This window comes from Etheostoma spectabile, chromosome 23 (genome assembly GCF_008692095.1).
Source record: "Etheostoma spectabile isolate EspeVRDwgs_2016 chromosome 23, UIUC_Espe_1.0, whole genome shotgun sequence".
Lineage (NCBI taxonomy): Eukaryota > Metazoa > Chordata > Actinopteri > Perciformes > Percidae > Etheostoma > Etheostoma spectabile.
The window spans coordinates 8,102,106-8,115,531 of NC_045755.1; the positions used below are offsets into that span (position 1 = coordinate 8,102,106).

General features: G+C 43.6%; 1 protein-coding gene across 1 annotated transcript in view; it reads left to right on the top strand.

Annotated features, from left to right (window-relative positions):
• Positions 1-13,426, top strand: part of mdfic (MyoD family inhibitor domain containing) — a 21,587-nt gene that overhangs the window by 6,884 nt on the left and 1,277 nt on the right. Inside the window, exons 4-5 of the mRNA XM_032505450.1 lie at positions 8,246-8,632; positions 13,011-13,426. The exon at positions 13,011-13,426 is cut by the window's right edge and continues 1,277 nt beyond it. Of these exons, the coding sequence (XP_032361341.1) occupies positions 8,246-8,632; positions 13,011-13,261 (638 nt within the window). The 3' untranslated portion in view covers positions 13,262-13,426. The remainder of the gene's footprint in view (positions 1-8,245; positions 8,633-13,010) is intronic.

Genomic DNA, 13,426 nt, shown 5'->3' on the forward strand with positions numbered 1-13,426 from the left:
TTTTTTTAACCAGGGCAGCAGTTTTCAGATTACATTATGTGCTTAATTGATTGTAAAAGTGTTCTCTGATGTTTTCTCAGTTAGTTTTTTAAAATTATATCAGATTAGTTAACAACATGTGCCTTTGGAACATTGGATGAATGGTTGCTGATAATAGGCAATGTAGATATTGCATTAAAGTTCAGCCACCCACACAGATCAGCTGGTATTCTGTCTATAATGGAGTGGTATGGAAATTTGTAAGTGGCCCCGAACTTTTGACTGGTAGTGTACAGGCATAGTCTGTTTAGCACAGGTAAGGTAGGTAGACTGCTCGGCCCATGTTTACAGCCTCTCTAACCAATGCCACACAAGACAGCGCCAGTGCCTTTCACAAGCCACTCACAGGGAGGGAGGGAGGGAAGGAGAGAGAAAAAAATCTGCCAGTTCAAATGAGAGCAGCGCAGGGGGGGATTACTTGGCCTCTAACAGGGTTTAGGCTCCAACATTAAGGTTAAAACCCTTTTCTATTACTGATATCTCTGCTGATGTTGCCCCTGCCAGCCCCGACCCTCTCGAGCTTCCAGCTCCTTGCCCCCTTCGTGTTTGCAGGTTCAGTGCCTCTCTGCTAGGTCATTCTGTCAGGCCCCCTGATCAGTAGAGGGTGACCGGGGACCAGGGGATGGCTCCCATCCAGACTTACAGACAGCCGCTGCCGACACAGGCCATGGCTGGAGCAATGCACCCCACCTCCCCCTCTCTTTCAGGCTAGAGCTAAAATCGATACGGGCGTCTTCGTGTTTAAAAAGCCACTCAGAGGCAGACGAGTACCTCTGTCCCAATGGCTGATCTCTCAGCTTAAGTCCTTGATTGGCATCCCGAAGAAGCGAGGCGCTGACCCACAGCTGTCCCATTAGCAGAGGGTTAATGCTGATATTGATACTGAGCAAATAAAGGAACTAGGTGTGGGGGCATTTTGATAGACTGTCTATCCCCTCTCTGACCCAGAGACAGACCTCAGTTGTATTTTGGCTTTAAGGGAGTGGTAACGCTACAGCCAGATCCTCATCTCTGCCTCCAATAATGGCTACCGTTAGTGGATCTGCCTCAGATGCACACTGTATTTACTTGGTGTGTGCGGTTGACTCTATGTCTGCCGCTTTGCATGTGTATGCCTTTGTGTATATGCGTACCACTGTGCGCATGCGCGTGTCTGCACGCCTGCTGTTGAATTTCAAACAAGTGAGTTTCCTGTGGAACTTCTACTTCAGCGAGGAGATTTTGAAGCTGGAGGAATATTTGAGTCATCGATGTAACTGAAACTGAAAATACCCCCATTCCCCTCATTCCCTCCCCCTTCTTCCCCTCCCGTTGCTCCGTTTTTGTTTTGAGTCGTCAGCGAGGAGAGGGTGGAGCATGTTTTTGGAGTATGGAGCCTGGCAGCTCCCTCAGGCCTGCTCTGAGTCACGTCATAATTGATCTTTCTAGAAATTGTGGTTGCTAGCCGTGTAAAGCCTAAATCCGTGCAAGATGTGCAGCTTTTTAAAGATAATGCACTCTTCAGCTGACTTCATACTACACCCCTTCTCCCCTCTAGGATGGTGAGAAACCGATGAGGGAGAATAAAAGGCGTTTGACAAAGCTTAATGCAGAAACAGGCTCGTACAAATTCATCTCTGAAATGAGGAGAGGAAGGAGAATAAGGGTAACGTTTAGTGTCTCTCACAGCAGCCAGGTTGTAAGGCTTTGAGCACTTCTTGATGTATCGCGTTCTGCTACATTAGTAGCACTCAAATTAGCACCACGCCAAATTCCACACAACAGTGGAGAGACCGGAGACTTCTGTGGTCAGAGCTTGGGGATGTGGGGTGGGGTGGGTGCCTGAGTGTGAATGACTGCCCCTCAACGTGATTCATGTAAGAGAAAATGGAATCTTATTGGGACTTTCAATGATTTAGATAGCAGTCAGACATATTAATCTGTGAAAATGTTCCGTTTTGAAATCAAAGGATAATTGATGATCCCCTTCTCCCCCACCTCAAACTTCCCTCCCCAGCGCACACAGACACCTCAGCCAGCCTCGTGCACGGAGTACGCTGAGAGTTTCATGTCGTCAAATCAAGCTCTTGTCTTTCAAGTTGCCTTCGCTACTGTAAAATGTAATTAAGCAGAACAAGGTCCGAGGGGGTTATTTTTTCCACTCAATCAGCAGCAAAATTTAAAATTAGTAAATCCCTGACGCCCTGCTTCTCTCTTTGTTGGGTGGAGGCGGTGGCGGTGGTGGAGGGGGGGCGGGGGGAATAATATTAAGCTCTGTCTTCATGTGTCAATTCCCCTTCAGCAGGTTGGAGGAGCTAAATTTGAATGACTGTCACAGAGAATTAAAACAGGGTGGAAAATAAGTGTGTCATCATTGGAAACGAGCTGAGCAATATTGACTGATTGCCCTGGAATGGGATGGGAAAACCCAGACAAAAATGTGATGTTTCCCGCATAAATGAGATGCTACACAATGTGATCAGCCTTGACAGGTGAAGACAGCTAATAGAGTTCTGTTGCAGGTTACCATAACACACACACACACACACACACATATACGTAGAGAGCTTGTCACTTTTGCTGATGAGGATCCAATATCAGAGCAGGTAATTTAGCTATCCTCAGCGGTCATCATCATCCGTGCTGCCATCATAATAATAATTTTTTATCTTGGATAAATACATTGTGTGCGTGTGTAAGAACTGACAGAGCCAGGATTGCTGTGTGATGTCCAGAGTCACATTTCTTTTCTCATATCTGTTGGAACAAGTGACATTTCTGTTAGCCCGTGTCAGGTTGCCATACACTCTGTGTAAACAGCTCATGACAAGACCACAGAGTTGGCGTGGCTCCCACATCTTTTTTTTTTTTTTTTTTTTTTTGTACTCAGAGTCAATTTTCTAATTCAGTGCTGCTTCCTGGTTGCCAGTTGACAGCACCAATTTGCTCTCATTTTACACTGCTGATATCTGCATTATATTGATGCTAATCACAGTTGGTGGGTTTTGTTGTGCTGGGACACTTGAATGATGAACCTGCAGTCGCGTGTCTGTTCCTTATGATGCGTCCTTCTAGACAATAAAGAAAGTCCTTGTCCCGGAGTTTGGAAGGTCAAACGGTAAACGAGGCTTTGATATGCCCAAGGAAAATTTCAATCAGAGCCCTTTGTAATAACATTCATTGTACTATTTCTCTCTCTCTCTCTCTCTCTCTCTCTCTCTCTCTCTCTGTCTCACTCTTTCTCTGTCCCTCTCACTCTCTCAGCAGTATAATTCCCCTGGTTTTGCGTCTATAAATATGGACAGGGAAGATGTATAATTTCTAATGAGAAAATATATCCCTTTGGATTGAAAGGCAGGGGCTGTTCCACACACTGCTGTTTGTTAGGAGGAGAGATGATACCTCAGGCTGTTTTGGCAGGGAGAAGTGGGGGGGGGGGGGGCTGGTGGAGGTGTTGAGAGTAGTCTGGCTAGGTCATTGCACATTTACAAATTAGCATTTCAATCATGCAGGTACATGGCCAACCGAGCAGCAAATATACTATGTTTTTTTTCTAATGCATGGCACAAAAAGATAAACAAAACACTGGTCGTGTTTGGAGAATTAGCTTTTTCAGAACTAACTGTCACTGTAAATTCTGTCCGTTGCTGTTTGGGACTCATAACTAAATCTAAAGGTTGCCTTTACCGCTCTCAATTTTTCATTCATTGTTAACTCACAAACTCGTAGCATTGTGTAATCATGGCCATTAGGAGATACATACAAGATCTGGATTGTGGTGTTTATTTGGCTGACATGATGTGACATTTGAATAACTGTATGCTCTCTATGATGGGCATTCTAATAAGCTTGTGCAAACACCTTTTGTCTCTCTTCTCCCTCTTTCTCTCGGTCTCAGGGGCATTAATAATAAAAAGGACTGCGCTTGTGTGGTTGTTCAAGCCCTGCCTGCCTTACCTGCGACTCTCGGCATAGCGGTGTAAAAATGAGAATCTGCATACTGCCCTGTTTGACCTTTTGTGTCATATTTTCATGTTCTTCACTATTTTAGAATTCTTGTTTATACCGCTCTGTTTCAGTTGACATGCATGCAAATTCCTTCCTTGTGTGTGTGTGTGTGTGTGTGTGTGTGTGTGTCTTAGATCTTGTAGGCTTGTGACACATATATATGTATCCTCGTCTTCTTTCTTCTGTCTTTTGGGTGCAATTTCTGACTCCCTCCTGTAGGACCTATTTTCTGTGACAAAAACGGAGGTGTTTATATACTCAGTTTTACATACAGAGCGCACAACTCTGGCGCAGCTCCAGCGCTCTCCAGGCACTTCGGTGCTCGGTCCCTGTGTGGCGCAGCCACTGAAGACTCCGTGACAAATGGCAATTATATTTGTGTGTTCTTCATGAATCCATCAAACACTGGCCTTTTAAAAATGCTCCCCAGATATTTGAGGCTGTCAGCTACTAGTAGCTGGGACCAAATTGGGATGCTGCTTAGACAGTCAAGAACCACTCACCCCCTAGTTTCCCCTGTGATGTGTGTGACAGCGTGTGTAGGGGAGTACCATGTTTTATTCAACTACAAATGTAAACTCTCAACAGTTGTTGATGTGCTAGAAATAGGACGGTTACAAGTCCAATTTGAAGTGTGTGTGTATGTGTGTGTGTGTGTGTGTGTGTGTGTCCAATGCTTCCTCCAAAGCATGGTGTTTTAATGTAACCAGTCAGATTGTGTGCAATCGGTTATCTCAGGACACTACCCATCTCTCTGAGGTTGTGGCAACTGTGCAACTTGTGTGATTTTTCTTTTCTTTTTTTAACTGTCTGGGAGTTGTTCATATCAATTGTTGATGCCGGTTGTGTTTTCCTGCTCTGTTTATAGGAACAATGCAGCAGCAGTGTGTCTATGTTGCTCTGTCAGGATTTATTAACGGGTACCGCTCATGTTTGCATTTATCAGCTGAATCCTCAGATGCAATATTAAACTTTTATATGCAACATTTTCATTGCCACATTATATTATCTTGAAATGATGAAGTCCAGTTTTGTGTAAACCCATAATAAAAGCTTAAAAGAGTTGTACGCACACTTCTAAAAAATGGATATTACAGGAAAATTCATAGTCGGATTAATATAGATTGATGATAAATTGCAAACATGCACAATGGCTGTTGGAGACATTTCAAAGTGGATGTAACCAATGCTTGCTTTTTCCATATATCCATGGTATATGAAGTTTTAAAGTAAACAGCCATATGCTACATATTTTTCTATATGTTTCTATATTTCACTACACTGCAGGTACAGTTAAAGTTTTTGACACGCCAACTTCCGTAGCGGCTTACTGCATCTTTGCTTTCTCTCATTACGTCTTCATTTGTCTCGCGTTGACTGCACACGTCCCCCATTGCCGTCTTTGACAGTATCATCATTATCATGATCAACGATTATAAATATTAATCCATTGTGTCCATTCATCCCAGTCACCGTGTTCAACAGGATAAAAATAAAGACTGCGACTGTGTAAAGACTATCCAGGAACCTGCCACTGAAACACACTTCTCTGTAGACTTGAACCACTGTTTACCCGAGTCGCCGCTTATTCACTCTGGGTTTTACGTGGTGGTTTCTTAATGACTATTTATACTTTGGTAAATTGAAAGCTTGACTTCCTCACTTCCTCAAAAGGAAAGGTAATTATACCTCCCAGTCTCTTTTGGCCTTTTTGTGCATGGACATATGTTTATGTGTGTGTCTGCTTGTGTTGCTAGTTTGTTTAATGTAGATGGGAAAAACTACTGTCATCCTCTAGACAGGGTTGGCTGTGTTGACCTGACAAAACTTAAGAAACAGGTGATGTGTGTGTGTGTGTGTGTGTGTGTGTGTGTGTGTGTGTGTGTGTGTGTGTGTGTGTGTGTGTGTGTGTGTGTGTGTGTGTGTGTGTGTGTGTGTGTGTGTGTGTGTGTGTGTGTGTGTGTGTGTGGGGTCTTTGCACTTGAGTTTGGACAAGTTAATGATGAACTATAGTTAGGGATTCCCCCCTCAGTCCCCTTAATGTCAGCCAGTGCTTTTTTGTTTTAATGTGAGAAATTACCAGCAGTGTGATTAAAAGAGGTGTCTTTCTGATTTTTATTTCTGGAATTGCCAATTGTTATCCAACCTTGTTGAGATGGAATTAAGACAAATTCAGTTGCTGCTAAGTTTGTTACTTGAAGTTGGTCACATCTCGCTGAATAGCTAACTTTTGGTTTGTGATTCTTGTTTATTATAACCGTGAACACACTGATGTTTGTTACATGTTTATTACTGGTCTGTGCCCCCGAAGTAACAGTTGCACAACCAAATCACAATAGTGTGATACTACTTTCAAAGATAAGGCCCACTTTGTTAATATGTAGATAACCCTACAATACTGTGTGTTTGTGTGTGTGTGTGTTTGTGTGTTCCTAGCTTCCTTCATTATAACAGTTTGCCAAGCATTAAAGCAAAAGACTGGTGCATATATAAAGAAGGGGCGAAAAACGTGACAGTGTTCAGCTGTCAGAGGTAAAACTGAAGAACAACAACAGATGTAGCCTACTCCAGGTCTCCTTGTTAGCCAGCTTTGGTCTCTCCTCACGTTGTCATGGGCAGGCTGCAAGGCTTTTGTCTTTTGGAGTAGGAAATCCATCAACCTGGTCTTAAATCACTGCATAATGAATTATATTGTGTGCTACCCAGTTGTCTAATTCCAATTGCATGGAATCCTGATCCCTAAAGTCTACATTTGTTTATGGAGGCAGCGTGCAGAAGCCTGAATAAGGAGAAGGCAAAACCGAGTGTGTGTATTTAATTGCTTTGTTTTACATCCACGTTCACGTCCGGCCTCTCCCAGGGTGATGTGTTGTTAAAAAGCGTGAGGCCCCATTCCCACACTCTCTCCCTCTCTTGTTAACCGTAATTGCACTTGTTGGTGAGCTGGCAGAAAGAAAATAGAAATGGAAAGAAATAACCAGCATCATATTAAGTCCAAATTTGTTGATTTTTGGACAGCTGCATAACACTTACAACAGGCTTCAGCTTGTGTGCTACACAGCTGTTAAATAAGGCCGAATATGCTTGTGAAGACACCATATATTCAATGTATATACAGAAAGTATTGGGAAAAAAACAGAAGTATGGTGCACACAGACAGACTTAAAAAGAGATTAATAATTCACAGAATCTCAAGTTAACCATGCACTGGCGGCGGGTGCACAAGCACAGTGGCTCTGATGTGGAGGCAAGGTAATGTAGGAGTAACTCCCAGTAGAGCTGAATGTGCAGGTGTTCCTCTCCGTAAAATGCCACCTCCTTTGCTCACTCACATCCTTTACTTTCTTTCTTATCAGACAGGTCGCTGTCTCCTTTCTGTGGCTGTCACACATCCGCTTAGAAAGGCCATCTCTGAGCTTTCAGAGGAAAGGAGATCATTACTGTTGCAGACAGCAGCTATTTTGTATATGCACAGTATCACAGGCTCTCTTTCTCTTTTTACTGCATTAATCTCTCTTTCTCGCGCGCCTTCTTAACTCACCTGGGTTCTGCTCCCACAGAAATCTGTCTGTCTGCCTACAGCAGTGGCTTTTGTGAACCTGTCACATATAAGGTTCCTGCATCTCTCTGCTTCTTTCTGTCGTTCCAGGTTGAAGTGTTTGCCATGTGATCGATATGATCATGTTAGGAAATGGTGGCAAGATTTGCTGATGATTATTTAGCCAAGAGTGGTGTGTCTCCAAAACTGTGTTCAGTTTGTAAGATCTGAACCTCACAAGCCACAGCGACTATGTGTGAGTCAAATGTATGAAGTGCTAGGTGCAGATAAAGTTTCTCTTCAGTGAAAATAAAGTTAGAGGGTTAGCATTCCCCCATAAGGGTAAAAGCAATCCACAACTTTGTCTGCCTTAAAAATAGACACTACAAATAATAAGTTATTATAGTAAACCACTAGTATTTTAGTGTTTTGTCCTTTTGTATTCACATAAAACACGTATGAATTAACAAGCCACCTGCTGTTTTGTTTCTGTGTTCAGGTTTTGTTGGCTTGTCTTGTATTATTGCCCCAAGCTTTCAGAAAGAAAGAAAGGTGAAATGCTCCAAGGAAACGTAATCACCTTATTGTCATTAAATACTGACTTTAGTAATCGTGCTGTAACTACACCCCCAACCCTCAACAAAACATGAAAATGAAATCCTTTTTTCTTCATGTCTCCAGCTCAACCCCAGTCTCAGACAGTGCCCTCGGAGCCTGCCGAGGGAGACGCTGGCAAGGACCAAAATGGCTTTCGCCACAACAGCACTGGCACACCCGGGCTGAGTAACGGCAACGGCTTCCACCCTGGCATCAGCGGCGCCAGGGCCACGCGCACTTGCTCCTGTGGTGCCAACATCACCACGGGCGCCATGGGTGTTTCAGGGCCTGGCACTGGCACAAGAGCAGCGGCGACCGCGGCAACGACAGAGCAACCAGGGAAGCAGCCGCCCACGGCTGTGTCGCAGAGGGTGCAGAGGAAATTAAGGTCCAGCCTGTCAGTCAACAGTGACAGCAGCCGACGAAGCAAAGGCAGTTCCACGGGCTCACAGAAACCTCCTTTACCAGAGGGTGAGTATCCACATACAAGGTAACTGACAGCGAGTAAAAGAGAGCACAAACCCACACACAGACACATTGATGCTAATTTTACTAAGGCGTTTTTGCTTGCATGCTTCCCTTTCTGCATCCCATCTTCTGCAGGCCGTGTATAAAAAGGCAGATCTAGTTTGCCATAAAAAAATTGTTACCCAATTGCACTCCAATAACACTTTTGATGACATAGCATGAAATATTTTATTATTTTTGTCACATACTGAACTTATTTCCCCCCCCCAAAAAAATTGGTAGATAGTTAGTTACAGTTAAAGTAAATAATTTGAGTAATGAATTAAAAAATGTACAGACAAGTCTTATGAAATAAACATTTCTGAACTGTGCTGCTGTATTGTGTAGGAATACAAATATCAAATATCATGCCTGGCAAAAAAACCCTTATCAATTCAACACTAATCTGTCATCACAATCAAAGCCATTTCTCTGTTGAAGGGGCTATTCTTGGGAGGCTCTGTCCAGATAGTACCTTTATAACATAATAATAATAAATTCTTATCTTCTCTCACCTTTTAATGATGGGAGTGCATGACCTCTTGACTCCCGTCAAGCAAATGACATCTTATCCCGCTCATGTGGCTTTTATTTTCTTTAACAACAACTCCAAGAGTCCGTTTTCCGTGCAGGGAAGCCGTCACGTTGTCAGGTGCAAGGCCGAGGTGAGTCCAGTAATGAAGGCGCTCGGCTGGTCCTTTGCCACTGCCATTGGGGAGATAGGTGTGACCGTCTAACGAGGCCTGAGAGCACGGGGTGCCTATTAAAAGCCGTGACCAGCCTTCGTTGGGCACCTCACGGCCCCTCACACCTCTCTGGGCCCTTTCTGGCTCTCCCTGCATCCCGTCAGCACCACCCTGGCCCTCATTAACGTTGCATCCCTCCTCCAACTGCTGTACGGTGTGGCTGTGTGTTTGTGGACATGCATGTTTTGCCTCTTTGTTCTGTAGCGTGGACACTATCAGGATTTAGGCATGTTTCTTAAAAGCAAAGTGGCTATTCTTATCTAATTATCCAACTCAAGGCCTTTGCTGTTTTGTCTTTTTATGTGGGCTCCAAGGTGAAGTTGGAAAGTAAGATGTGATGTTATGTGTTATTAATCGAGTCACAATGGTCAGGTTCAGATATAAGTTTGAATGAAGAAGAAAAGTGGGTAGTCAGATCTTTATTTGATGATGCTTGACTTGAAATATGCATCAGATTGAGGTTGCAGGCGAACAAAAAACAAGAAGATGCATGTACGCATCCACAACACCTAGGTAAAGGTGGGATGCATCCCCCAAAGATGTTCCATGTTTTCAACATCTTAATTGGTAAAGAGCAGAAGAGAGAGCGTGCAAAAAGATAAAAAATAAATAAATAAAACAACAGCAGTTTAACAATTCCGTCTCATTATGGCTTTTGTGTTGCTTACTTGCAGACGCGAGAGCTCTCAGAATCAATATGTTCGCTCTCAACTATTTATTTCCCCCCGGAAAACAGCCAAGCTGTGGTGTTTGAGTGTTTACATGGATTAACATAATCTGTTTGTCTGTGAAATTAGCCGCCTAAACAGGCCCCTGAACACAGGAAATGAAAGGAGTAAGCTAGCACGAGCTAGCTCTGGGGAGTCTGCAGCTCCCCGTGTTTCTTGGCTCATGCCGTTGGCACCGTAGCCAATCTGTGATAACACTGTAGCTTCTGAGGAGCCATTTACCACACTGCTTTTGTTCAGCAGGGTGGCTTGTCTCAGCTCTTGTCATCCAGTTTGTGTTTGTGTTAATTGTGTGTAATCAGTTAAGGTCTCCAAGCTGCTTTAGCTTCATTTAGAGATATAGAGCCAAGCCCGCGAGCATAGTTTCTAAAGCTCTAAACCTTGACGTGTTTGTGTGTTGTTAGCTCTAGTCCTCTAGTTTTGGCTTTTCCCTCGGTCATACCATTATAAACAGCCCTGCTTTAAAGTGCATGTGGTGGACATTCACTATCTAGCCCACATCCGCTGCCCTCTTTACCCATGTGTGCCTTCTGTGCATTTCCATGGCCACCAAGGCTTTGTCTGATCAATCTCGCTCTCTCTTTATCTTTGTCGGCCTAGCCATCTTGCCCTCTCTCTCCCTCCTTTGTGAGTTTGAATTTTTTGCACAGCTTGCCGCTCTGAGGCCCATCCAGCTTGTTTTGTGTCATGCCGCTCCCTTTTTTTGATGTTAGCTTTCCAGATGTCTCAAACTATTTCCTCAGAGGCGCCGGACGCTGTTTTTTCGGCCCCTGCTAACTCTGGGCTTCATCGCCGCTCACTGACATTAAACAGGAGCAGTGTCAGTGTGTGCTGTTCTGTCTGTCCGTTGGTTGGTTTCACTTTCTCTCTGTCTGCCTTTCAGTCTGTCTCTCTGTTTTTATGTGGAGATGCGCCTTGCGTCCAGCTCTCTTGTGTACAGTATACGACCCCCAACCAACCCCCCCCCTTACTGGCTTCTCTAAGATCCAGACTAATCGCTGGCGTTGAATTATACATCCAAGTGAATAGCTGAGATGGCCGGCCGCTGCTTAATGCCTATGTACTGTGTTTATATCGTATTCACAGTCTAGTGTTATGCTCAGTCTACAGTCTGAACACTAGCATGGCTATACCCTCTGGGTCCTTCAAAGTTTGTTAATTTGCTGGACTTTGAGGTTTTGTGCATGGAGCTTTGGATGCGCAGCTTTTTAATTTTCTCAGTGGCATTTTTGTTGCACTAAGATGACAGTGCACTACAGTGGATGCCAGTATATAATGTAGCACAAGTTTTGTTATGCCTGCATAAAAGAAACTCACAATCTACCCAACAGCCAAACCAGATGCTCAGTAGTGAAGTGTATTTATTCTCATGCATCTTCCATCACTGCCACTGTTATGGCCTGAGATAAGGATAATAAGATCCATTCAAACTCCAGGCACCCTCACAGACACGCCAAACGGGCACACACGCTTGCTCGTTTCATGTTCCCTCCTCTATCTTGTTTGTATCACAGTCAGCTAGTGCTTCTGGTCAGCTCTGCAGCCCTGAGCACTGCAAAAATAGGGTAAAAAAAAATCCCCTGTACTTTGATTAATCAAACATGAGCATCCAGCGGTCCTCAGCTTGCTTTCCCATGCCGTCCTCCACACTCTCCTTCTTTTGCGCTCCCTCTAACCCAATCAGTAACAGCCCCTTCTGACAGCTCAAGATGGGCTGATGAAAGTTATGCAAATATGCCGTGTTTGTAATGCTATTTTCTGCATCCATTCACATCATGTCTTTTTAACACTCCAGAGCAGTGGCGCCGCACTGGCCTTGGTTCAAAAAGTTGTAGGGAGTATATTTCAGGCACACCTACTGAATGATTTTTAGTACGATTTAGTTACTTGGATACAACTAGCGCAGTTCTGGTGTGGATCAGATGTATTCTTTAGGTATTCTTTATTCTATCCCACATTTCATAAAAGATTGTTTTGTTCTAAATGTAACAATCTGGAAAAAAACATCTCTAAAAACTTTAGATTGAGGTAATTTCTTCAAAAAGGAAAACAGGTTAATTATGTCATTTGATGAAATTGCTGTACATAACTATATAAGAGGAATTACGATTCTGACATTTTCTGAGTGGTGTTTAAGAATTCTTGGAGAACACTCCTGTAGTCTTGCACTTACACTGACACATTATGTTAGTAATGACATGTAGTAAGTAAAACATGTAATTTGTTCTTTTCCATTACTGATTTCAGACAGAGGCATTTTAATGAAACTAATTCAGCCGTTCAGGAACAGATTTGTGATGGTTAATGGCTATTTTGGTAATTTAAAGGTTAACTCTTTATTGCTGTGCAACAACAAGCTGAAAGTTGCCACCAGCTATATAAAGGCGTTCTGTGAGGAGGTTAAATGTTAATCAGAGGTGTGAGCCTTGCCAGCATTAATCCGCCTATTTACCGAGAGAGACTCTTGGACTTTGCTAATCATCTTTGTGTGATCAACCTAGCAGTTTGCATGATAATGCCACAATTATTTAACAATCCTTTAATCAAAACTGCAGGAGAGGAATTAATTTCTTTGAATATCTCTTATTTTCTTCGGCTCCCTCTCCCGCCTAGTTAGCCCTCACCCTTTTTACCTGTCAGCCTGCCGAGCATGCAAGTCCTCATTCAATCACCGCTCTGCATGGCTTTCATTAATAGGCACACATTTGAGGTGAAAATCCAATTTACACTTTAATTTATTACGGATACGTCGTTTTATTTTGAGTTTTTATGTTTCTTTTTTTTTGATTGATTAATTTCATTCATGTGTTTATTTGGCTTTCCGACTCCTGTCTTTCCGTCACCCTGACTGGTTTGATGTTGACCCAGACTGCTGCGTCCACTGCATCTTGGCCTGCCTGTTCTGCGAGTTCCTGACACTTTGCAACATGGTGGTGACGCAGGCCTCGTGCGGTGCGTGCACGTCTGAGGCTTGCTGCTGCTGCTGCTGCACCGACGACCTCGGTGATGACTGCAACAGCCCCTGTGACATGGACTGTGGCATCATGGACGCCTGCTGCGAGTCCTCCGATTGCCTGGAAATCTGTATGGAGTGCTGCGGCATCTGCTTCCCCACATAGGGAGGGCCTATGCTGGTGTCTCTGTGGGGGTAACTGGACCCTGGATGGGACAATGGAAGGAAACTGCTGCTGCTGTCACTTTGAATTCAGCAACAGACAGAGGAAACATTTGTGTGCGTGTATGATTGCCAATATGTGTATGTGAATTACCTTTTTTTTATATAT